This window comes from Balaenoptera borealis, assembly GCF_965194805.1.
Source record: "Balaenoptera borealis genome assembly, chromosome: 2".
Classification (NCBI taxonomy): domain Eukaryota; kingdom Metazoa; phylum Chordata; class Mammalia; order Artiodactyla; family Balaenopteridae; genus Balaenoptera; species Balaenoptera borealis.
In genome coordinates, this window is record NC_138867.1 from 56,172,105 (window position 1) to 56,199,331 (window position 27,227).

Sequence of the window (27,227 nt, forward strand, 5' to 3'; positions counted from 1 at the left end):
GGCCGCCGGGCTCGGGGGCCCGCAAAGTGAACGGCAGAGGCGGAGGGCTCGGGGCCAGCGGAGAGGGGCGGAGACGCGGGCGCCGGTTGGCGCGGGCTCGGGGGCGGGGTGCGCGGGGCGGGGCCGGAGGCGGGGCCGGCCGCCGGGCGCTGGAGCTGCCGGCGCACGGAAAGGAGTCGCGAGCATCTGGAGCGGAGTTGGAGGAAGCGGCGGCCGCGGCCGGGGCGGCGGGGAGCGGGTCGGGAGACGGCGAGCTTGGGTCGGGAACGACCGGCGGGTCGGAGCCTGGTCAGGGGCGCATCGGAGCCGTGCGCGCAAGAGGCTGCCGCTGCAGCCTGGGCCCCGCAGAGGAAGGAAGCCGGCCGGCGGGGGAGGTAGGCGGCAGCAGCGGGTCCGGGTGTGTGCTCCGGAGGGGGAGGCGGTGCGTGCGCGCGCGGCCACCGCCGCTCTCTTCCTGTCACCAGCAGCCGCTTCTCCTTCTGCAGAGCCGAGCCGGGGGAAGCGAGCCGGCCGCCGTCCTCCCTGCCGCCGGCATCTCCCGCCCGCCGGGCAGCCGCGGGCCCTCCTCGCGGCCAGCGTCCTGCGTGCCCCCGGCCACCTCGCGGCTCCCGTTTCCCTAGTCCTCTTCCGAGCGGGTTGTGCGCGCCGCCGGGCGCATTCGTCCCTGGAGTTGCAGGCGAACTCGGGCTTCCGCCACCCCTCCGTCACCTCACGCTTCTGTGGGTCCCCACTGTCGCCTTGCTGCAGTTTTCCGGCGCCTTTCAGCAGAGGAGAGCGCCCTGACCGCTGCCTTTGCGTTAGCAGGAAGGAGCTATGCCTTCCCCCGCGCCCTCCGGCTGCACCCGGGTCGCTGCCCGGGCCCTTCTCCGGGGCGAGCGGGGCGGCGGGGGTCCCCGGAGTTAGCCCCCAGCCCCCGCCCTCCGAAGTTCGCCTCCCTCCTCTTCCGGGGTGGGGGAAGTGCGCCTCGGGGCGGCCGGTCATTGGGACCCTAACTCGGCGTGTGGTGCCGACCGGGCCTGGGCAGGTTGTTGGAGGCAGACTTAATGGGGTCTTGGAACAGCCCGGAAATCCAGGTTTTTTGTAACGCGGGGCGAGGCTGGAGGGACCGGCCCAGCAATATGGAGCCGGCTAGAGAGAGCGAGAGAGCGTGCAAACCCGAGCTGAAAGATCGTGGGGAATTGTCTGGAATCCACAGCTCTCACACTCACTTCCCAAGGGCAGAAACTGCCCCGCAGATCACAAGACAAAGAGAACAGGAAAGCTCAGGCCAACCGCTCCAGTGCAGAAATGTACTTTGGTAACCAGAATTCGATCATGAAATGTAAGGGTGTGAGCGGAATGGCTGTTACATGTTGAATGCAGAATGTGTGTGGACTGGATTTGGGGAAATTCTTCCGCTTCTCTGGGCGCAGTTAAGATCAGAAAGGTCTCACTTATACCGTTAATCCCTGGTGGAGCTGCAGCACTGTTGGTATCTGAGTATGAGTTTACTCTGTTTGGGGGTTTTGTGACTTTAGAAGTGATAGGGGTTTGGGGGGCTTTTTTTTTTTTTCTCAGTTCTTTTCCTCTTTGTCAGTGCGAAGTACGAATGGATAAAGCAGTTCCGGGTTTTGAATGCAGCATAAGATTGTCATTTCAGTGTGATGGGGCTGGAGTTTTAGTTGTTAGGCGGGACATTCACAAAGTAAGTGACCCAGGGGTTATGTGGAATGGTTTTTGTTTGTTTGTTTTTTAATATTTCATTAGCTTGTCTTGCGTTTGGCAGCTTTAAAAGATGGTTAGGTATTAGCTAGAAAAGGTCAGAGTAGGAAGACAAGTTTATTTCTGAGACAGGCTATCAGTAATGGGGCAAATCATCAGGAATTTGGTGACTTCTGCACAGAAGGCCACAAACATCTTTTATTGTTGGAAGAGGAAAAAAAAGCACCCTCCTAGCCATAATTTTTTGATAGATTACACTGCCTTGAAATAAACAGCTTTTAAAAAGCATAGATGATAGTTTTCTTAGAAACAAAAGTTCTTAAACTTTGGGAAGCAAGTGTTTTGGTCATTACAAAGAAAATACCCTGAGCGATTTTTTCGGGGGATCCCTCTTCAGTTTGGGAAGGTGTGTTTGGTTCAGAATCAGGCTTAAACTGGAAAGGCTGGTGGAGGAGGCTCTCTGCCTTGCAGAAGTGTTGGGTTATGTCACTGCTGGCCTCTTCAGCTTTTATATGACAATTGCAACTAGAGAGTTGTACTTTTTCCATAGAAGTGTATAGATTTTTGTGGTTGGAAGAAAGTTTTATATATCTGATACTGGCTTTCAAAGTGTGATGTGCATTTGCTTTTTAACTTTCAGCTTGATTTGGGACCTGTTCTTGTCAGTTGCATAGCAGATAATTTGCATTGTACACACTACTATCTGCTGTTTTATCTGTTTTTGTAAAATGATGGTATCACTGTGTCTTTTCACCTCTGTGATGCTGATAGCCAAGGTGAAAAAGCATTTCACTTCCCATTGATTAATTATATTGTCTTTCCATAGCTGTTTCTTTAAATTTCACTTTATTAAGAACAGTAAATCCCCACAACATTAAGTTGGTTTTGGGAAACAGAAGTGATACAATAAGTCATAGGTGATACGTATTTTGGTTATTGACAGTGATGATGGTAGTACGCATTTATTTGCTCGAAGTGTTAAGTGCACCTAAGCTAGTTTTTGAAGGGTTTTGGTATCTTCAGTGCAAGCCTGCTCCACTTACTCAAATTTTGTGTTATTAAGAGTGTTGCCCATATATTTAATTAAAATTTTCCATGAATGCCCCGTATTCTTAGGCTAATATGTTCGTCAGAATCTCCTTTTTTTCTTAGGTAGTTCAAGGGAGTATTCTAAAAAGGCATCCACTCTGAAAGATTGTCCACATGCTCATTAAAACAGAAACAATTCTAGTTCAGCTCTCATTGAGTTGCATTTTGTCATATGCAAAATGAGTTTTAGTGAATAGAGAGATGGTCAGTGAGCACATTGAAAATAAAATGATTTCATGGTCAGGTAGAATATAGAAAGCTGAGATCATGTTTGCATTTGGTGTTTTGCTTTTAATTCTCCCACAACTGGGGCATACACAATGCAGAAGAAAAAGGGAAGTGCCTTTTTCAGTATATTATACATTTAGACGGGCCCCCCACAGCTCTTCTGTCTTTTGGAGGATACAGGGATTTGCCAGTGAAGGCAAGAGAATGGAGCATCTTACTGAAGCCCTCAGAAAACAAGAAGTTACTTATCAATGGAAGGAAGGGATTATCACTTCATTTTTACCTTAGAAGGCATAATATCAATTATATAACAGCTTTTAATAAAAAACTTAGGTTGTAATTAATTTAAAAAATATTCATCCTATTTATTGATTTTTTTTCCCCGTCTCCTCCACCTACACCCTAATGTGATTACCTGCCATGGTTCTGCCAACTCTCTTATTGGAATTACTTGCTTAAGAGAGTGGCAATTAAAGGCCATTTCATGTACGTTATGCCAAAGCAGCTGAAAATAGACTATGTAATTACTCCTAAACTTGTCTGTTTGGGTGATGTTAGGGGTTTTGTCTATTTATTTATTTGAAAGGATAGAATGAGTGTAGTGTACCTTTTGCTTTAAAAAAAAAAAAATCTACTATAAAAACATCTTTGGAGATTGTATCCTCCCAACATTGTTTTCCTTAAAGTAAATCCAATACGTACCCCCAGGCGCCTGCAATCAAAATAGTTTTCATGTTAACCATCACCCAGAGAGTGCTGCGAGTACTGCGATCACAGGAGTCCAGCAAAAGTGAGGAGACTCCAGCAGTGGGTGGAGAGAGTGAAGAAAGCAAGGTGCCTGGGCCGGGCTGGAGTGCTTTGCCCCTCTCCTTTTGCACTGGACCCCCAGTGATCTGGCCCCGGCGCCCAGCCCCAGGATCTAGGGCTGTAACAGGAGGACGCTGCTGCCTTCAGTCCCTGGAGGACTGCATGAGCGCTGTCACCTTTTCTCTTTGAGGGCAGCTAGGGACCAGCCACCAAACCCTGCTGGAGAGGAGTGTTGTCCCCTAACTCCACCCCCTGCCTCATACCACCCTCTCACGCAGCCCTGGCCCCTCCCAGGTCTCCTTTGCCCTGACCTCTATAGAGCCACCCTCTGCCTCAGGACTAGATGGGCAAAGTCCACGAGCAGCCCTTATCTGTCTATCTATTTACTCTGAAAAGGAGTTAAAGAAACAGTGGAGAGGTTTATTTTGGCTAGCTTGAGGATTCTTTCAGTAGAGTTTGCAGCATTTAGAAGCAGTGCAAAAGAAAATTCTTGGCAAATGTTCTGGTTTTAAAATGAATTCTATAAGTGGTAGTAAGTGGCAATCAGTATTAATAGTAATGATAGTAGTAACAATAATCCTACTATAGCTGTGGTTTACTAGGCATGTGACTTAAGCAAATTATTTAACTTCTCTGTGCTTATTTTCCAATCTGTAAAATGGAGATGAGAATCATACCCGGGATGGTTTTAAGGATTAAATGAGTTGACATATGCAAAACTGGAAGAAGTGTGCCTGGCCCCTAATAAGCACTATGTTGCTGTTAATTAAGCTCTAATGATCAAGCATGGAGCGCAGTCTTTGTATAAATAACTTTCTTTAATCTTCGTAATAAATAGTGGCACAGAGAGGTTTAAGTAACTTGCCCAAGTTCAAACATTTAGGCACCAATGGGGACAAACATCTTTGAGTGTGAAACCCAGTGCTTTACTCACCTTCTTGCTAAGAATTTTACACAGTAGCATTGTATTTTCACAAGAGGGGGGACTCTAGATTGTCTGCTTTAGTCCTCGCATTCCATGGCCGCCTCCTCAGGGCTTCTTCCCCGTGATGATGCAGAGAACTAGAATGGTCCATCCCATGGCCTTTTCTGGGTGATGGAATATGTTTCTCAGGCTCTGGAAGCCACAGCCTCCCTGTGGTGACCACTGAGCTTGAGAACTGCCTCCAGCTGGGTCTGAGTCTCTGCCCCTCGGCAGTGCTCCGCTATCCCATCACCTTGCTTTCTGGAGAGCCCTGTGTCCTTGTTGTTTGACCGGGGCTTGTCCTGTCCCCCCACCCCCATATCCCCAACCCCCAGAGGGCTTGCGGGCAGGAGTTGTGCCCTAGGTGCCCTGCTTCCCCAGAGTGCAGACCCAGCCCTGAGCGCGGCAGCCTGGGACACGTTCTGGTTGGTTTGAAAAATGAATGGAGATACTTGAGGACTGTGGCTTGGGGCTTCCTCCGAGCCCATCATTTTATTTTGTTTTAATTGAGGTAAAATTAACATCCCATAAAATTTTACCCTGAGCCCATCATTTTAGCTTGAAATTCATTATGTTAGTAGGAAATTTTAGCTGTTCAGTTTGATTTTCATGATTTCCAGGAGACTATTTTGAAAGGTAAAAAGAGTTTTAAATAATGAATTGTGCATTTTGTTTTTTAAAAAGGCTGTGTGAATTTAGTTAGGGAGCTTGCCCTACTCAGAGCTACCACACTGAAGATGGAGAGGTGAATTATAGGTCTGGGGGCCCAGGAACCTCTCTGTAGCTTTGCAGCTGGATTGAAAGTCCATTTTGTGCTGGGACCCAGGGCCAAACTGCTGACTTCATGGCAGGATAGAATCACACGATCAGGTTATATTCTTGATTTATTTAAAGTGATTTGAAAGCATCCTTTATTCCTGCCTCCCCACCAAGTTTGCTAAATCCCCGTCCTTTGTGAAAGGGGAAGGAGTAAGTCAACAAAGTCAGAGGACTTTTCAAAGAATTTTGTTTGGTTCTTTGCCCAAACGCCTGCGGGTTAGAGGGTTTAAATTGAAAATTTACTTTCAAGCAGTTGTACATTAAAAAGTCATGGATTGCTCCTTGTCGAGCATCAGAAACAACTTTATTCTGAGGAACAGAATGGGAATTGGTCGGTGTTTTAGCAGAGAGAGAAAAATCTGTCTTCCGAGTAATGGTATTGCAGGCAGTCTTTGAAAGGCTTGAAAGACAGGAGCAAAATAATTCCCGTGAAGGAACTTTTGAACTGTTGCATATGATGTTCTGTATGAGTAAGTTAATTTGTTATTTGTTCCTAGGACTCCTTTATACCTTTTGTTACAGTAACTTAGGTTATGTACTGTCTTGGAGCATACGTCATAAAACTGCCTTGGTTATTTGAAAACATTAGATTATCCACATATAAAAATCTTAACTGTGGAAATAATTCTGTTGAAGCTGGCTGGAAACATTTCAATGAACAGGTGTATGTAGCCAAAGAGGTTGGAGGGGTGAGCTTGTGAATCTGGGCACCATGTAGTTTCGGCTCCGCACTGATCACAGGAGAGTGATCTAGGCGCTACCAGTGCCCCGGTCTGCTGGGTCTTCTGCTCTGTGGGTGAGAGAGAAATTTGAGGGTGAGACAAAAGAGAGCTTGCCAGTCCTCTAAACGTGATAGCCCTGGTGACTGTGGACGATGCTTCACTTACACCCCCAGGGAGGAGCTGAGCTGTTAGAAATTGTGCGGTGAGGGGCCTGGGGTAGCAGCAGGGGGCATAGATGCCAAGAAGCATGTAGGTGACAGAAGCTGAAGCTTGTAGAGCAGAAATGGGCAGGATTCCAGAAGAGGGCGGCCTTCCAGAAGCGATGTGCCCAGTATTCTTTGATTCACTGGTTCATGGACTTCTTTGGCAAGGATGCATCTTTTTTTTTTTTTTTTAAGAAGTTTATTTATTTATTTATTTATTTATATTTGGCTGTGTTGGGTCTTCGCTTCCATGCGAAGGCCTTCTCCAGTTGCGGAGAGCGGGGGCCACTCTTCATCGCGGTGCGCAGGCCTCTCACTGTCGCGGCCTCTCTTGTTGCGGAGCACAGGCTCCAGACACGCAGGCTCAGTAGTTGTGGCTCACGGGCCCAGTTGCTCCGCGGCATGTGGGAGCCTCCCAGACCAGGGCTCGAACCCGTGTCCCCTGCATTGGCAGGCAGACTCTCAACCACTGTGCCACCAGGAAAGCCCCAGCAAGGATGCATCTTAATGAAGTCTCTTTGGAAGAAAATCTGCGTGGTCCAAGTTGCTAAGTCTCAGACTGAGGGCACGCCTGCTGAGTTATAATGGCTTCTTTTTGTGCAGGTGTTTTTGTGAAAGAGCCACAAGCACTGTCGGTAAGGCCACTGTCACAGAGAGCAACAAGCAGACCTTCAAGATAAATCTGAGAGGTCAGAGTGTGCGAGCAGGGAATCTGCACCGTTGACCCCATGGACATATCTGGGCCGCCCTGGGGCATCCGAGCCAGCTGAGTTTGGGCAGTAGGTTCTAAGGTGTTAAAAGTGGTGGCTCTGGAGCCAGACTGCCTGGATCTGAACTCTAGTTACACCTCGCCCTTGGTGAGTGTTCTCATGGCCGAGATATCACAGCCAAGATGCTAAACTCTCCACACCTCGTTTTCCTCCTATGTAAAGTGAGAATGTTGATAGTACCCATCTCTTGGTTACCTTGAGTATTGAACACGTTAATACACCTATAGCTCCCACTGAATATTCGATGGTGACGATTGAATGGGTTAATACACCTATAGCTTCCAGTATTTGGTGACGACAACAGTGGCAGCCATTAAAATGGGCATGGCCGTCAGGAGAAAGTGTACAGTGTGCAGCAGGGGAGGGCCGCCCTCCTCCTCCCTCTAGCCGAGGCCTCTCTGCACCTCCCCATGGGATGCGCTCCACTCACCACCCCATGGCTAGTCAGCGCTCCCTCTTAATTGGCACCGAATCATGGCTGACCTTGGACTGTTTGGATTGGTCTTCCCGGCCTTGACGGTGGAGTCCCGGAAGATAAGAGTGGTGTGTGCTGCTTATGGTCCAAGAGTCATAGAAGATCTGGGGTTCTCTTGGTCAGTTGAGGGCCCAGAGTTCTGCACAGGATTCTTCTGCACAGAAAGTAAGGTGGTTCTTACAAACGGTGAGGGAGGGGGACTTTGTAGAGACAGGTAGATCTCCGGCATCTATGGCGGGAATTGTTACTCTAAAGTCTGGTCTTGCTAAAGTCTTCGGGTTCCTCAGGGTTCTTTGTCTCCTTGCAGGGATTTAGCCTCAGGCCAATGTAAACACAGTTCTTAGGTTTGTAAAACCTTGAGCAGACCTGGATCTTTTCTTACTGCAGCGTCCCCTGGTGAGGGACATGCATAGCTACATAGGTGTGCCATGAGCAGGGCTTGGCAGATGCTGAGAGCCGTGTAGCGGGGAGAGGAGGAATTGAGGGGGACAGAGTAGGAGGGAGAGAGAGGAATTATTATACTCCCTATTCTGTTAAGAATCTCACCAAACTGGCCTCCTGGGTTGTTGAAATAGAGGAAGCCATAGACAGCAGCTGCCGGAAAGATCTACCCAGCCTACTAGTTGAGGATTTTTTTTTTCCAAAAAAACATACATTGCCAGGAAAAGCTAACAAAAATTTCAAGGCAGATTTGGAGGAATTAAATTATTCTCAGGCATATTGCCTGGTTTCCAGGCATTTAGGGATATGTAAATTTTCATGTTCTGTGTCTCATTTGTAACAGTACATTAGTACTAAAAATGGGATTTGCTAGTTCTACATTTTCTTGTGAATTTATGCAGTGAATATTTAATTTGATTCTGGATCTAGCAAAAGGAGAGGCTGTCTTCAAACATAACATAGTTTATTTTTCTCATATGCTCTACTTGCTGCTTTAATTTTTTTTCTCTGCCAACTGAAATACAAAGTAGAATACTACTGCAAATTAATATTCTTGCTACACAAAGATCTCCAGTGTTTGTTTTTCCTTCTTTTAATATGTAGCTCTTCTAAGAGCGTTATTGTATTACAGCTAAGAGGCTTTAGCCATGTAAAGTTGAATACTTTACACTTCTGAATGCCAGCATAACAATTAATCTGTGATTAGATTTGCTTCTTAAGATGCCTACACCGCAGAGTGCCTATAATAATAAACTTCTAAAGGGCTCCATTCTTGAAAACTTATAAAAGCTCTCTTTGACATAGCACACCGAAATTGTGAGGCTATTGTTTTTATTGCTTTATTGTTCAGCCAGCTTAACTGAAACCTTTAGTTTGCTTTTCCTCTTTCTAACAAAGATAACGTGGAGAAATGAACGGAGCGCATAGTGTGTCCGTGTGCACATTGTTCTCTACTGTTCTAGCGGCTATCCAAGCTGCCTTACTGCCTCTCTAACTTAAAGAGCCTCTGACTCTCTAAGCCCTCTGCCTCTCCTAGTTAAAAAAAAAAAAAAAAGAAAAAACTTGCATTTCCGTTTCCCCCTCCACTGAGCTATCTTCACAGAGTGATCTGCAGCAGCCATCTCTACTTTCTCTTTATTCCTTAGCTCCTTAAACTCTGGTTACTATCCCCAATACTACTAGACTAGAGTGGGCTTTCTCAAGCCCGTGATGATTCCACTATGGACAAAAGCCCCAGATGACCTAGCCCTGCCTGTTTCCCACTTCCAGAGGCCTCTGCAGGATTTAGTCTTAGAGATCACCTCTTCCTACCTGAACCCTCTTTCTTATCCCTTGTTTCCAGGACATTGCATTGTCTTCAGACCTTGACTTTCACTTCTCAGTGGCATTCCTTGAACCTCGATGTTGGGTCCTTGGATTTTTTTTTTTTTTTTTACTTTTAATGTTTTTCCTCTGAGTTCCTTCATGCCATTGAGCTTGGCCTTGCCTTATTTGCGGCTGATTACCAAACCTCAGGTGTGTTTCCTCTCCTGAATCACAGACCAGGTTTTCAACGACCCACGCTTGCATTTGGATGCCCAACATCACCATTAGCCCATCAGGCCTCCTGGCTTCCCTTTGCCTGATATCGGTAGCTACATTCTTCTTGTGAACTCAGGATCAGGCACCTTTTGCTTCTCTCTTTCTTTCTTTTTCTTCTTCTTTTTTTAAAAATATATATCATTTTTATTGCTTTTTAAGAAAGGAATCAATATAAAATTAAAATAGTAATCAACTTTGGGATAAAGGAGAAAGTGCGAGAGAGAGAGAAGTTTTTCCTTTTTATTTTGTACTTGTATTTTCTGTACAATTTATACTTCCTATTTTACTTTTTTGCTTGTAAGGTACCAACAAAATGACCTATGCTCTGCTATTATGTACTGAGTTTTGTGTCTTTATTTCTTTGGCTTAAAAATACTAATATGTTGCTAAACAGACACACAGGTCAGTGTATCTCTTTGATTATCTCAGGTCATGCAGAAATGAATTCTAAAATAGCTGGCCGAGTGGATGATCTTTAAGGTCCAGCAGTCAGCTAGTACCTTGAACCTTGGCTCAGCCCTCCAGCCTGGGAAGAGCCCCTTCCTCTTGGCTTCTCTGCCATCCTCTGTTTCTCATATGCTGCAGTCTGTCCATCTCCCCAACCAGGATCCAGTACCCAGTACCATGTGCTTCTCTCTTTCTTGATCCATTTTTCAGCATTGCCACGTCCCACACATGCTTCTTTCTCCCTTACTTCAGTCCTCCCCTTTCCGTACCTTCTGCTGCCACTTTGGTTCACGCCTTCATGGCCACTTGCCCAGATGGCTGCAAAACACCTTTCATGGCTTTCCTCTTCTGTCCCTACGCCAGTCCCTTCCACGCACCAGGATTGGATTGAGGTTCTTCAAGTGCCGCTCTGGTCTTGTTGTTCCCCTCTCTCCAAGCCTTTTTCCAGCTCCCCATTGTAGATTACATCACTCATAAACTCGACACGGGCGTGTTTGATGTTTGTTATACAACCCCTGCTTATCTTTCTAACCCGGATGTGATGTTCCCTCTTTGGCTTCACACATACTGGTCTGCCTGTTCTACATCTTCCCAGAATATGACATGTGCTTCATCACACCTGTACCTAAGATCATGCCACACGTTCTCTTCTGTCTTCAGATGCCTGCAGTGAGATGTGGTCTCTCCCTTGTTTGAACTCCCTAGCGTTCAGTCTCTGCTCTCTTATGACATTTACCTAGTGTTATAGTTCCTTGTGTCCTGTCTTATCTCTGAGATGTTGCCACATGCCAGCATCCCTCCCACCTTGCCGAGTGTTCTTAGAAGGCGGGGACTGCCTGCCTCACTAATCTTTGTTGTGTATACCATGTCTAGCAAAAGCATACTGGCCTGTGTATGTCTGCCAGGTTGATTAAGTACTTGTTGAATGGAAGTCGAAATTCAGATTCACACAGATGGCCAAGTGTGCCGTTGATTCATAAGTCTTGTTTTCCCTTTGCTAGGTGCAGCTCGCGTGTGGTGTGTGCCATAGTCAAATCAGATGACAGATGGATAGTGTGACAAGAGTGTCAGAAAGGATCGGGCCTCGAAGGGAGAGTCAGCCCCGAGTCAATGTGTTGACGAGTTGCTGAAAAGGAAGCCGGTGGGAAGACTGCGGCCACAGAGGAAGTGAGCCCTGACTTCAGTCACACCCTTGATGGAGGACAGATGGACGGCCGGATGGCCAATCACCTCTCCTCTTAAACCTTTGGAGAGTTATCCTTTATCCCCTGCTGGACGTGTATTAGGAATCTTAACACACTCTCTGAATTCACTTTCCATAGAAACGTCAGGTTAGACTGCAGCGTGCAGCCGGCCTCAGCTGTCGCATGGTCGCAGGTCTGCAGCCATGAGTGCCGAGGGGTACCAGTACAGGGCGCTGTACGACTATAAAAAGGAGCGGGAAGAAGACATTGACTTGCACTTGGGGGACGTACTGACTGTGAATAAAGGGTCCTTAGTAGCTCTTGGATTCAGTGATGGACAAGAAGCCAGGCCTGAAGAAATCGGCTGGTTAAATGGCTATAACGAGACCACGGGGGAGAGGGGGGACTTTCCGGGAACTTACGTAGAATACATTGGAAGGAAAAAGATCTCACCGCCCACACCAAAGCCCCGGCCACCTCGACCCCTTCCTGTTGCACCAGGTTCTTCAAAAACTGAAGCAGACAGTGAGCAACAAGGTCAGTATTGATGAGTGATTGCTTCATGACTCTTTTTTTTTTTTTTTTTTAAAGGAAAAGTCTCACGTTGGTTGAGCTGGGCTGAAACGCTCTGGGCAGAAGTTGTTTTGGCAACTTTACCTGAATTTATGTATGGTGCATGAAAGTTTGGTCAATCATTACATGGCTAGAAATTTGTGTTTGTGGGGTGGAGAGTTGTTATAAAACTAGGGTGATGATATCTGAGAACCTTTTCAGCTAGTGTCTCTCAACACTGTTATTAGAGTTGCCATGGAATTAAACACCTTTTGCATTCTTATTCTTGTAACTGGTATTATATACCTAAGTAATCATTTTGGGAAAGTAGAGGGTAAGTCTGATGTAAGTATATTTAACATTAATATGATCTGCATGGAAAATGGAGAGAGTAATAAAATGACCACAGAACTCAACGGAGAAGAAACCATTGTTTTTATAATCTGGTGTCTACCTCTTGGTTTCCTCTCCAGGAATACTGGCTGACGCTGAAACTCTATCCTGTAGTTAGTGTAGATGCACAGGGAGTCCTCTTCCTGCCTGGGTAGTGTCATCTGTAGCATTAATGCCAATAGTGTGCTTGGCCTTCATGAGAAAAAAAAAAAGAAAAAAATCACTGAATATTTTTCTCAAATGGAAAACACCTTGATCCGAAACCCACTCATTGTTCATTGGAGATGGTCCCCACTTCAGCTCTGAGTACAGCTGTTCCTTAAGGTATTTCTTCTGTTCAGTTTCACACAGAGGCAAGCCTTTTACTCCGCTTTGCTGTTAACAGCCTTGTCAAATCATTCATTTCTTCACTGGTAAATCTCAAGCATTGTTCCTTCCCCCTGTATAATCTTTTCCCCAGAGAATGAGAAAGGCATGGAAAGATGTGTTTCAAATGGGTGGACTCAACTGCGGTGGTATGTGTCAAGTAAAACTGACTGTGGGCATCACAGTGTATTTCTGGAAGAGATCCTGTTACTATTGTGTCTTCTTTAATGTTGGCTTATTTTAGCACAAATGAATGAGGTACCGGGAATGAAGAAGCAGAATGCAAGGGTAAATGGAATTGGGAATATTTTATAAATGTCGAAGAACTCACTAAGGATACTTGAAGGCAAGAGCTTTTCTCTTCCCATCCCAACCCAAAAGGGATACGTGTTTTATAAACATTATACCGTACTTTAGAAATAATATTCAAGTGATATGTTTTACTTGACAGTTCAAAAGCAAAAGTTAGTTTTTTTTCTAGATGAATCAAAAAAACTTGACTCTGAAAGTTTTTTGTATATATGTAATATATATACAATTTTGTCATTTTATATATATGTATATATATATAAAATTATATAATTTTGTCAACCATTGTGTTTCTTGCATAGTTTCACTTAGCCGAGGGGAGGTATATACATAATTGTTTTTTCCTACCAAACTACATATTTTTAATTTGACTTTTGATTTTTTAAGTTAGATACACTTCCTAATATGTAGGCTAATTCAAAAGGAAAAATGATATAATTTCTCCTGGCATACAAAAGATTACAGACTTATAAAAATATCTGAGTCAGGTTAGAAAAGATTATTTAAAAGGGGTACCTTGTCAAGATTAGGGACAAACAGATTTTGTAAAAATAGCTTCTAAACAAAAATTGCATTTGATATTTTCATTTGGGTATAGTATACGGAAAAGCAAGTGTTTCCTTAAAAATGATTTTCTCTTTGTAGGATCTAAGCTATTTTATAACGCTTTCTTTCTCATGTAATGTGGTAACAACTGAGATTTTTAACATCTTTTTCTTTTTTTTTTTTAATACATAGAAAGAGTAAAATGAAATATTTTAGCAGAGTTTAAGAAAGAGACCCGCGGTAATGTGCATTAAAGTATTAGAGCAGGCCTGAATATAAATGAGAAATTAGGAGCAATTGAAAGGTTGAAAAGACAGTATGGGGGGTTGGGTGGGGAGTTGAGGTACTAAATATTAGATTTTCTAGAAATGTTAATCTTGCATTCTCATTTTAATATGATTCCTATGAAATGAGAATTCAACAGCTCCTGCTAGTTGCATGTCAAATTGATATGGAAAGTAGTTGTAAGGACAGACTTATTTGTTGGAACCTGTGGGGCTTTAATTTCTTTTGCCTGAGGGTGTGTTTATTTGAAAAGTGTTTGCAGGGACAAATTATGTGAAGGTGAGAAAGGATAGTACTTTTCTCTTCTTACTGAAATTGAATTCTTTCGCCTTTTTTTCCTTTTTACTCCCTCACCTTACTTAGCCTGTTTTTCATGTTTGACTGTATTTTATTGAGAAGGTTACCCCGGTGACATGCAGGTCTCTTTTGCGGAGGGAGTGTTATGGGGACAGTGGGCATGCCCCTGAGATGAGCGTGGGATAAACCTACCTTTACGCCCTTCTCACCACCTTCCCTCTTTGTATTTAAAAGAACGTTGTCTTTAAACTCTGCCCACAAGTAGCATCTGTGTGAGGAGTTCCCCCTGATGACAGAACCCACTTTTTGCTTTTCTTGCATGTTCCTGGAAAGAAAGCTGTGATGTCTCACATTTTGGGGAAAAGAGAGTCAAAAACCCATTTGAAGATCTGATCCCCCAGCTCCTCTCAGGAAAATGTACCTTCCACCAATCCAGTTTGTGTACAGTTTTCTTATGAAGCCCTGGCCTAGTTTGGATTGAATTTGTATATTGGATAATCTTGTATTTCTTGGAGTTTAAATCATTCAGTAAATATGAACTGAGCCCCTATCTTGTGCTAGAAAGCAGGGATGAAAGATGAAGTCAGGACCCGAGAGAGACGGCGTGCCCTCTGATGCCCTTTCCGGCTCCACTCCCACCTCGGGCCTCTGCTTGGACAGTTCTTCCTCAGCCATCCTCTTAGCTGACCCACCCTCCACTCTTTGCTTAAAGCTTTCTTCTCAAGGAGGCTGGCTCTGCTCATCTCGTTTCACGTACAGCCTGCCCTTCTGCTTTTGCAAAGCATTTATTATCTAACCTACTCTAGAATTTACGTACCACATTGTTCGTTTATTATCTGTTCCCTCTGGTAGATTGTAAGCCCTGTGAGGGCAGGGGTCTTGGATGTCTCTCCGTTATCCCAAGTACCTAGAACAGCATCGTAGGTGCTTAGCAAGTGGACAGATGCTTGCTGTGGAAACGCACCATCCAGCTGTTTCACATCCCACGTGACTCTGGAAGTGAGCCACGTGCTTGGTATGTCACGTGCAGGCACACGGCCGTAACAGCCCATTCTGTTTTTAAACATCATGGTTTATTGTTATTCACATCATTCACATCTGAGGAATCTTGACCTGGCCTTGACCGTCGCATGCTGTGTCTCCAAAGCTGTTATTTTTTACCCCATTTCCTAGGACTGGTAGTTCTGCGGGTGGGAAAGCATGTTGAGCTGAGAGTGTACTCTGTCAGCCACTTAAGCAAAGTTAATAGAACACGTGTCAAGATCAGCACGTGCCCTCGGGCACAGATTTTATGCTGTCCCTCCCCCTCTTTTATCTCCTCTTTGCATGGAAGCTAAAATCACAGATATGAGCATCACATTTCATTTTCCCACAACCCAGTAAAGCCCCGTTTTACCTTCTTTGGAGAGAACCTCTTCCCCGTCTGGTGCAGGCGAACGGTGTGATGGGGGTGCACAATGGGTGGTACATGCTCCTTAGGGGAGGCGAGCTCTTGAAAGGCCATCCTCCTGCTCTTTCTGCATTCAGCGGTGCTTCCATATTTCCCCTGACACAGGGAAATGAGCTGATGGAAGTGGGGATTTAGGGATAAGAGAATCAAACTGTATTCCTTTTATAAGTAAGCTGTCCAGTGGGGCTATTTCTTGAGACAGTATTTTGAGATCCTTTGATTAAAGTCACACTAATCCAGAATATTTAGACTAGTGAGATTCCATGACCACGTCAGTTTGTATAGGATGTTGAAATCTGCTAGCTTGAGAGATCACTTAGGAATCTGAGTTCATCCCCGCTTCCATCCCCCATCTGCACACCCCTCCCCCAGCTCCCACTCTGGACCCTGACAGTGGGTCCCAGCTGGTCCTACATATAAAACATAAAGCACACATTTGGTGTGGGCTGTTTTAAACTTTGATCAAAATTCCTTCTAAACAGAAAAAGAGAAAAGCTTGCAGCTTGTGTTTGCTTTCACGGTCTCCCCAGCCACGTGATTTTTCCATTTCTCACACTCAGCATTTGAGTGTCCCTCCACGGTTGTCGCCCCCTGTCTAGAAAGCAAGGCTGTAATAAATCACGTAAATTGACTACACTGTACAGAGGTCGCAGAGGATGGTGACCCGATCCCAAATTGTACACCTTTGCTGAGCCCTCTGGTCGGAAAGTACTGCTGTGACTCACAGAAATAGTACCTGTGAAAGTAGTTTGCTTTGCTTCACGAATTCCTGCCTTTATGAATTCTGTTTTAGTTCAGAAGCTGCCGTGTCATAACTTTCCTCACCTTTTCTCCTGCTTAAGTGAGACTTTGCTGTGAAGTGGGAGGACTGTGGTTAACCGCCCCCAGTGATGGGGTGAGATCTCTGACTTTGGTGCTGACTCCCTGTTTTTCATCGATCACTGTGTTTTGGGGAGCAAGCAGGCCTGGTTGCAGGATATTTGAAGATCAGGGCCTTGGACTCCTGTCTTTAATTTCTGACCCACCAGAAAAATTAATCAGAACAGTAGAGATTTTAAACATATACCTGTTTTTTGTTTGTTTGTTTTGGGAGTTTTGTTTGTTTGTTTTTCTTTTGGGCCACACAGCGAGGCTTTCAGGGTCTTAGTTCCCCGACCAGGGATTGAACCCGGGCCCCTGCAGTGAAAGAGCTGAGTCCTAACCACTGGACTGCCAGGAAATTCCCAGCATGTAAGTGTTTGCCCTTTGTGTTTTAGTAGGAAGTGACATCTGAAAGATGTCATCAATATAATTGATGAAAGAGCAGGCCTGAAAAAAACAAATGTGGTAATCATTTTTGATAAAATCAGGTGAGCCTAACCAGTTCTCTTATGACAGACTGTATCACTCAGACATTTGGTTACATATTATACCAGAGTTCTCCCTCTCAGGAGCACCAGCGTTTCTATTCTTCTTACTAAATTCTTGATTTTTAAGACGTTTTCCCTGTTAATTTTAAATTTAATTATTTTGTTTCCCCAGAAATGTGAAGGAGAAAGTAACCCTAATAAACAATTCCCATATCCACAGTTATTTGAAGAGGTAATTGACAAGAAGAGAAAGTATTCTCGCCTTTGCTGCTTTTTAGCAGGAAGGTTCTGCCCTGAGCTGGCCCAGCCATGTTAGAAATTTACAGGGTGCCCAGAGGTGGGATGGGCAGGAAGGTCCCCTTGTCTCCCAGAGAGGAGAGGACTCCTCCCTCCCTCCTCCAGTCTGTTATTAGACAGGAAGGATTTGATTCTCTCTTTCCTGGAGCTGCAGTGACAGCTAAGTTCAGGGTTACAGATAAGACATTATTTGAGGAAAAGCTTTTCTGCCAGGCTACCATGGCATGTGTCATTTAGGATCACAGCTGTAGTATGCAAATTATATATATTTTTTTACTTAAGTGAGATATATGTTCAGAGGCTTTCATTAAAGCTGCTGGCTCTAGAGATTTCATTCTGTGTTCTTTTTTCCAAAATGGGTAAAGGGTCCAATGTCCCTATCTGTATAACCTAAATAAAGCCCTCACACTTCTGATTCGAGCAGGAGCTGTGTAAGTGGAGTGATCCTATTTTGTTTACTAGCAACCAAGGTAATGTTGATGTTCTAATACAGTTTTCTTTGTCATGAAAGTAGAATTCTGTATGTTAAAAGTGTTTCTATTTTTAACTTTTTAGCTTAGTTGTCAATAGATCCTTTGATAACTTTGAAGTCGGTCTTCCCTTGTTTGTAGGTGAATGCATCTTTGTCTAAAACAGGCAAAATTCTGATAAACAAACACTTCTCCACTAAGTCAGGGTTTGAGAAAATAAATGTTCAAAATTCTGAAATCCAACAACAAATGGCGCCTTATATGCTAAGTAGCTTCCAAAAAGGGGAGAATCTGGTACCTCTGGCAAATAAGAATACCAAGTATTAGATGCCATTTACATATCCATGTTTTTCTTAGTAAAAGAAAGCAGATGTTAGCAGTACAGCTGGCTGTTGCATATTTGTGTCTTTGTTGCTAACAAATTTCCATGAGGAAGGACGTAAAATTGGTTTGAAGGCTAAAATAGGAGAAAATAACTTGGTATTTTAACTAGAAATGAGAAGGATAATTGCATGATGGATTATATCTTAATTTTTGAGGTCTTGATTGAGTTTATAGCATTCAGTATCAAAACAGTGTTTTCAGTTTCAATAAACTAATCTAAATAGAGGAGGTCAAAGCGAATTAGAAATTGACTGTATTTTAATTACTTGGGTACAGTTTCCCTAAAATATAAAGTTTAACGAAATGTTGTCAGAATACTTTATAAATGCATCATTCCTACTTACTAATTTATGTAAAAGACCGTGATATTTTGCTTCTGCTACAATAATTCCATACACTGTACATTTAAAAAATGTTCTGATGAAATATAACTTGCAATTAAAAACAAAACAAACGAGCAGCAGATCTTTCTGTTTAATTTTGCATGGAGAACTTTGTCCTAGTGGCTTTATGCCACCTAAAGTATGGCTGTCATTTTCAGGAATAACTTCTCTGTTCTGTTTCTTGCTTGGGGGTGTTTGTATTCATCTATTTATCTCTTCTCAGTTGATAGCTTGTATTGTGCAATGCCTATAGATTCTCCTGTCCTATCACAATTTGATGCATATTGAAGTTCCCACTGTGAGTTTATTACACTGTATTATAGAAGACTATTTGTAATTGGATGATCAAATCTGATATCCAAGATGGTAAAGATGTAGGCATAAGTGAAATATAAATCCCTGTGGTATATTATTTGAATCAGAAATTCCACTCTGCTTTGCTTTCTGTAAATTCCATAACCCTTCTAATCCCAGTGTTCTCTACTTTGAAAACAAGAAGTAGACGCTGTGTCTTCTGAATTCTGGCTGTATTTTCATTTTAACCTCTTACTGACACTCGATCAGTAAAAGTTTCTCCATTCCTACTCATAAGAATTGTTGGAGAAACAAAACCCAGAAAGTATAAGTTCTCACTAGTAGTGTTTCCCCAGTAGTGCAACCCAGAAGCTAGAAGGGAAAATAAGGAAGGAACTCAGAGAAATAAGCAAGGATGGTTGGGCAGATGTGCTCACATGACCTCACTGTAAGATCTGATTGGAGGTTGGTCCTTGGGATGATACAGGATTGTTGCTAATGAAAGCGCCAAATTGGTACCAAGTTTTTGCAAACCTCCATACTGTATGATTTTAAGATCTGTTTCACCAAGTGTGAGAGTTTATGCTCTAACTCTGTTGGTGGGCACTCAGCAGTTGCTGACATCAAAATTGATTTGAGATTCTTCCCATTTTACACATTGCAGTTTATCAGCGAATTCAAAGACATTGATGGAATGCCTCCCTTGGACTGTGTCCGTGTGGCATAGCTACATTTGTTGACATGATATGTCCTCAGAGTTCCTAGGGATTTTTCTAGTGGTTTTTTTCTTAAATTTTCCAAGGCAGATAGAAGGTGATGTTTTTAACATTTGCCTATTCAGGTTATAAAGATTTGTTTATTCAGACCTCTTCAAATTTATGTGATAGCAGTGTTAAAATATGTACCCAAGAGATAACGCATTAGCAGAGGCGTTATGTGAGTCTGCATTGTAAAGCCAGAGGGACTGTTGGGTGGTCAGTGTTATATTCCAAACTTTACCCTAAGGAGCAAAACTGCCATAGTGCCTTCAGACTGCACGAGGTACCACCGTGACAGCGAGAGACAGTCAGCGTTGGTTCCAGCTTGCTACTGGGTTTTGGAAAATGCAATTTGCAAAATGACTTGAGGTTGTTCATAAGATAATCTATTGTGAATCCGCATTAAACACTGCTGGCTTTATTTTTTATCCTGTTTAAAAATTTTCTGATGTTTAAGAATGTTGCTTCTTTATCAGTAAATAGTTCATTTGAAATATCTTTCTATTCCTGTTCTTAACTATAGAAACGTAGTTGAATATTTGTATCATTATTAATTTATAATTTCCGAGTATTTTACAACATGGCTTACTTAGGTCTTACCATGTTTTTTCAGGGAGCAAAAAGTAAATTTTCCATTTTCAAAGGAGACAGGTTCAAAGAAGTTTGAGCAAGATGTGACTTTATTGCTAAACAATCGTGATTATCTACAAAGTACCAAGGAACGAGATGTAATGAATTTGGTTAGAACATATCGAAGTATATATTAGAGTCATTTTCCCATGTTTCCCCATGGGTCTATTTAAATATTGAAAATGGCTTTTTCCAAATATACCCTAAAAATTTGCTGACTTACTATTTGCCAAGCATTCTGCTCAGCATTTTAAAGACATTTTTCATTTGATCCTTACAGCCACCCTGCAAATATGGCATCATAACCATTTTCCAGATTAAGAAACTAAAGCTCAAACGATTGTGTAAATATTTAAAAAGGAGGGGCCCCCTCGGAGGAGCATTCAGAGTGTTCAAGAACACTCCAGCAGGCAGTCGTGTGGGTCTTGTTAAGCAGTCCTTTGTGAAGTTATCAGTAACTGAAGGAACCAGCTATTTTCTGCTTTTTGGGTGGTCTGTAATTATGTCTGTTTTATCTGTTAAGTTTCATTGGCTGTTACATTCATACCATCACACAAATTATCTTGTTTTACCTACAACTTATAGCATTTTCTTATGTCTGCTAAATATATGAAAGAGTTGAGTTACAAAGAGACTGATGAGGCCATGAACCTGAGACAAAGTTTGGGGTTATATGTGTGTATGTGCAGTTTTTCTCAAATACACCTTGATCAAATACTCAAAAGTTATGTACCATTGATAAGTGATTTTCCTTCCATTTCTGTTATTTTTGAAGAAGTTAAATGTCTGCTTCAAATGTTTCCCTGAGCTTCATATTTTCTTACTTCTGATTCATAATTAAATCATTTTGATTAAAATTGAGCAGGTTATTCCTTGATTCTTAAAAGCCAAAAGCTGAGGATATCCAGCATAAAAATTATGTGTTTTGGCACGTGGACAGCAGCTGCTTAAAATCCCTATGTATAAGAAATCTGAGGTGGACTCAAATGAATCTGAAGTCTTGTACCTGAGTTCTGTCAAAATTAGCAGTAAACGCCATTTTTAAAGTTTGGCTAAATGACTAAATTCCATTGAATGTCAAACTTTATTTCTCAGGAAAGTTAGTCACTGCCAAGTTTATAACATAAACATTGTGTTTCTGTTACCTGAATTCCAAGGACAAGAGGGTAGATGAGGGCAAGTGAAAGGCACAGGTGAATTTAATCCTAGGTGTTTAACTTAAAAGGACACTGTGACATTGCACAGAGAGAGTCTCTCCAAGGACACGAGTGCCAGTAAAAATTCTTGGATGCTTTTATTTTTTATCGTTGTTTTTTTTTTCCCCCCAGTTAAAAAAGAAACTTATTTAAAAGTTTCCTGATTTAAAAAGGTCTGATTTAAAAAGGTAGCCCTGACACACTTCTCACTAGAGTCTCTAAGAAAGTAGAGAAAAGTCCTTACATTCTAAACAGTTATAAAAACTAGAACTAGCAGGAGAAATGTCTACTGTAAACCAAATGGACCTGGGTTTAAAAACACAGGCAGAATAAGTTTTGACCACCTAAAAATAGGTAGGCAGAGACACGTCCTCCCCAACTCTGCCTGTAATTCAGAAAGAGCCTAGCAGCTGTCCCCAGAATGCTCTTCCCTTCCTCTTTCTAATCTCCCCAACAGTGCCTTTTTATTCAGTGGAAGGTCATAACTCAGAAAATAACCAGGCAGAGCTGGGAGGGTGGGGTAGGAGCTTTATTAATACTGTTACCTCTTGAGAATCTTACTCCACAAAAGCAAAGTGTTGGAGGTGGGGTAGAGTTAGACCTGTGTTTCCTGAGGGTTTCAATATTGTTTGAGTCCTCCATCATTCAGAGCCTGGCAGTAAAGGTAGGAGAAGGTTTGCTTTCAGCAAAACTGTATTGAAATGAAAATCACATTGGAAATTGGCCTGAGAACTGTTCATCTCAACCTGCCTACCAACTCTTGGTCTGAAGCCAGCACCCACGTGGATCAAGAGTAGCTCAGAGCAAACACCAGGTCCGGGCAGATATCTCCCTGTATAGTGATCAATAAACAGGGGGAAAAAAAAAAAATAGCTGTGCCTACTGAAAAACATTGCTCTGTAAAGGAAAGGAGAGATTGTATCAAAGATTTGAGGGAAGAATAGACCTCCAGCAATGGCCCAAATGAAAGAGGGGCAGAAAGTAGATGATTATGAGCTGAAAAGAACTGGATGGGATGAAATGGGAGTGGAACCATTAAAAAAAAAAAAAAAGATTGTAAAGAAATTAAGAATGCAGTATAGCACATTAAAATCCATAGGAGAGGCAATAAAGAGTAGAATTAACACAGCTGAAAATAAAATTAATGTTGTGGAGGAGAAACTCAAAGCTCTTCCAGAATCGAAAGAGAAAAGAGATAAAAATGAAAGAGAAGATTGTAGATACATAGTAAGAAGGTATAACATGGGAATTTTCAGTGTTGATAAATGAGTAATAAGTCATATCAAATGAAAAAGAACAAACATTTTAAAAATAAGCATGCATGCATTTTGTGCACATTTGAAAGTGTTGTTCACATTGTTTAGATGAAATCAATGAAAGGCCACCTCTAGATATGTTTTGGAAATTTTTTTTTTTAAATTATAAGAATGCTATTAAACATCTTTCCAAAATATCTGGTTAACTATCAAGGAACAAAATTCAGGCTTCCTTCTCTTTTGTAGCAGTAAATGCCAAAAGATGGAGGATGCAGAGTTTTGAGGAAGAAAGAAGGTGACTCAAGACCTTAATGTGTTGCTTCCTTATATATCATGTGGAAGGAATTGAGAGGCGTTCTCTGATAAGCAAGAGCTCAGTGAGATATATTCAACTTCTCATGTCACATGGGTGAACTTCAAAATTGCCGTTTCATTGTTAAGCTTTGTAATTAGAAAGGCATAGGTTAAAAATGAATTCATTTTGATTAACTTAAAGAATAGAATAAAACTGTAAGTTATATATTTTCCAAATACCTAGAAATACAAGGCATATTCCAAAAAACAGACAACAAAGGGTAAAATTATTATTGACGTGAGGAATGTCAATACTATTACTATGTATGAAAATTTACAGAAATACATATATGAACATATATATACATAAATAAATATAAAACTGAATTTATACCTACCTATATTTGTGCGTCCAACAAATACTAGTTTTGTGTCAGATGCTATGCTAACATTTTGCTACATTAACTTGTTAATTTTCATTAGAACTGTATGACATTGGCCTTACTATTATTATATTTGTTGTAAAGATAAAGAGATTAAAGCTTAGTTAGATGATGGCCCATGGTCACACAACTCAGGCAGGAGTTGGGATTTGACCTCAACCATGTGACTTTTGACCCAGCATTCTTAAGCAACAGTGTGATACAGTGGAAGGGCCCTTGGGTGGTCATGTTCGTGCTGTGCGACACTACTGTATTTCTGGCCACAGTCTGTTAGCCAGGAGGGCAGATCATCCCCTGGCTTGCCAGTGACCTATGAAGCGGCCTGATATGTAAAAAAATGAGTTAAACAACCAGATTTTCCCACTCTCAGGCAATAGACCCAAGAAAATCTAAAGAGAACGAAACAGATGCGTGAGTTATTCTTGCTTCCAGCAAAAGAACCTCATCAGAACAGGCTGGGAAGAGGTGATTAGTTTTAAGGGACAGTTCCTTCCCTTGGCAGGTTGGAAGCTATGGGGCTTATTAAATGGTTAAAATATTAACCTTCAAGTTAGCGCTCACTTGGCTAGTGCTTCTCAAAATGCTTATATATATATATATATATATATATATATGAAAACATAAATTTATAACATGGTATGACATTAATATAAAATCATTTATATAAGATATAAATGATTATATATTAAATACATTATTATATAAAGTTATATAATTTATATAAATATGTTTATATATAATAACATTTATATAGATAATGTTTATGTAAACATCTATCTGCTAGTACAGTATATAAGGCAATATAGAAAAGTCATCATTGAGTTAATTGTGGAAATATAATTGATTTGCTACTTCACTAAAGGAGGCTTGAAAGGATTGAAAGCTAGCTCTAACTTGCTCCTTTACTAGCGAACATTGTTTGTAGATACATACACAGTTATATTGTAACTGTCATTTGTGGTCTAATCTTCCCCTGAAGGGAAACTTGAGAAACCTGGTTGGCTTTAACATTTAGAGGAAGTTTAAACATATTGGAACATAAAATTTACAGTTGTTTAGGTTAAAACTCCGTTTCTTGTCAGACCACATCTATCCAGCTCTTCTGTGATTAGAATCGTCTAACTTTGGCCTGAATTAAGGAAGAGTTTCACAAGATGCACAAAATATTTACTCTTGTTTTCTTTACCAGCTTCCTGAGCCTTTGCAGTGGACTGAGACCTCTTCTTATCTAAAGGCAGTGTGGTCACATAAGCCAATTATCACCAGTTAACTATTTTCATCCCTTGAACTGCTTTTGGTGAATTCCCACCTAGTTATTACGTCCCTTTATTTTCAGTAATTTATATTCTTTAACTATAAGAGTGAAAATATTTGTGAGTTTATTTTGCGGGGGGTGGTTAGTTATAGTCTAGCTGTGAGGCTAGTTGCCTTTCATATACTCTAGAAGAGAAGGATGGGGTCAGTTTCACAATGATCTTTTTCCAAAATACAAGACCACTGTCACTCCCACCTCTCAGGCAACCCCTGCTCAATCTATTTTCTAGAACAATTTAAAATATAGCCAATGCTTTTGCTTCAGCGTCTCTTGATTCACTGGATCCCTAAGGGACCATCTTTTGCCAGTGTCAGATGCTGTGTTTATTTCACATTTTGAAATGTTCTAAATTTTATATCCTAGCAAATATAGTAGTCTTCAGATTATGTTGTCTCACATTCATGTATAATTTCCTAAGAAAAGGAAATGGAGAGGGTGGGGGTTAATAGTTAGAGTAATTAAACCTTTTTAAAATGAAGGGGAAAATAATCTTTTGTTTATAGGAGGTGAAGAGACCATTACTGATTGATGTTAGCCTTTTCCCAGAAATCCATCTCACGGAGTTGATATTGAGTGTTTTAGGCAAAGGTGGTGTAGGCTCTGATGAATTTTGTTACCTTATTCTGGACCTTTTATTTATGGGCATGTAGCTGAATGATTACACGAATTTTTGATTTGCCAAAAAGGTTGTATTTGCAATTTTTAAAATATTACTGTTTTTAGTTCATTGCATCTGAACGCTGCCTTTTTCTTTTCTTAAATACATGTCAGATGAAATGTTTTACCTCTGAGATGAAAATTTTGAAGTTTATTCTTTATTGATATGTTTGCTGGCACACATGAGCATTTGCTCTGTGCTTTACCTCCATTATCTTATTTAGTGCTATTTATAGGTTGAGGCTTAGAAAAAGCAACCTGCCCAGGGGCAAATACTAGTAGACGGTGGACAGCTGAGACTTGCATGCAGACTCTCTGACTTGAGGACATGTGCTTGCCAACACCACACTGTACCACCCTCAAAGTGAAATGGGGGAGGACGGAACCTCTAGTAGGATTAACCTCTCCAGAGGTCATGTCATATTAAAGCCACCACAGGTTCTGAAAGCAATTAAATAAATATTAGGAAGTAGTGGCCTATAAATTGTAGGCTTTTTAAATACAGTCTCACCTCTTTGTAATTTTTGCCCCATAATTCAGTTACCCTCAAACTAATTGAAAAATCTTAGAGATATTAAAAATGCTTGATTGACCAATATTTTGTTTCTGTTAAGATCATGTGCTTGAACCATATGTCAAACCAGAGACTTATATTAGACAATTTGTATGAAATCATCAACCTCTCTGTTTTCTTGCAATAAAGAGGGAAGAATATGTAATGTATAAGTTAAAACAGTGACCTCATACCATTCACGCAAAAGTATTGTGCTAGCAGAGCAGTATCAGTGTTTGAACCTAGAGTTGGGCTCCTCGATAGCAGTGCCAGTCCAGAAGAATGTTTGCGTTTTAATGCATCATTTAAATGAAAGTTTAATCTTTACTCAGAGAAGAAAGCAGCTCTGACTGAGAGCATTTGAAGCTAGAACATGGATCAGGGGGCTGAACGTTTCCATTTGGCCTCTGGTTGAGTCTTGCTCAGGGAACATAGCAGTCAAACTTCAGTTCATGTCCGTCATGGTGTAGGAAGCCAAAGGGAAAGTCCTTGGTGCTAGGTGGTTTTGTTAAGTCATCAGGATAGATTTAATGATTTTATTTGAAGCATTACTTCCAGTGAACCACAGCTGGGGACTCAAAGAGAGGTCTTCCAATGGTAGACAGGCCCTCAAATGCTTTCCCAGTGTCCACTACTGCAATATGGCTTAGCCCTAAGGCAGAAAAATCCTCCCCTCTTAGAAGTGAGGGTATCGTCTGTAGCTGTGATTGGGGAAAATTCACTCCCATGAGATGGGAGGTATGCTGGGTTGACCAGATAGCCCAAAGCTGAGCTATAGCCAAGGATTTCTCAAATTCACAAGGCCTCTTTCTTGAGCTTGTCTTCTTTCAGACTTAACCCTCAGTTTCTGGGTAAGTTGCAATACATCTGTAGGGAAAGCCCCTGGTTTGGGTTTAGTCAAGCTTGCCAGAGAAAACTGGATCTAAGCGGGAATAAAATTTACTGACCCCTGTTCTCAGAGGTTAACATTTTCATTTATGTTTTACATGACTCATTTTAAATTACAGTGCTCTACAGATATAGAAGGAAGCCTTCCTCTTCCCACCCTCCTCCAGACACCACATAATGGAAAAAACAAGAATTTTCTGCATGAGCAAGGCTTTTTTTTTTTTTTTTAAACAAAAAGCCAGTCTCTGATGGGACTTTTTTTCCTGCCAGAATTCCCACTGGTCCACTGTCGCAATATTTACAAAAGGCCACGATGAAAAAGGAAGGCCCATTTTGAGCCCTTTGCCTCTGTGTTATGTGAAACGTAACTTTTATTTCTGTTCTTGGTATCAGAAGAATTGTAATTTTTGAACTTCTCTGATAGGCTTGTA

General features: G+C 41.9%; 1 protein-coding gene across 2 annotated transcripts in view; it reads left to right on the top strand.

Moving 5' to 3' along the window:
• Positions 1–217: 217 nt before the first annotated feature.
• The window catches only part of PIK3R1 (phosphoinositide-3-kinase regulatory subunit 1), an 85,249-nt gene continuing 58,239 nt past the window's right edge, over positions 218–27,227 (top strand). Inside the window, exons 1-2 of one of the 2 annotated variants that reach the window (XM_082373523.1) lie at positions 218–374; positions 11,249–11,968. In XM_082373523.1, the coding sequence (XP_082229649.1) occupies positions 11,635–11,968 (334 nt within the window). In that variant the 5' untranslated portion in view covers positions 218–374; positions 11,249–11,634. Of the gene's footprint in view, positions 375–1,297; positions 1,322–11,248; positions 11,969–27,227 lie in introns of those variants that run through there. The other variant, XM_082373524.1, reaches the window with a different exon arrangement.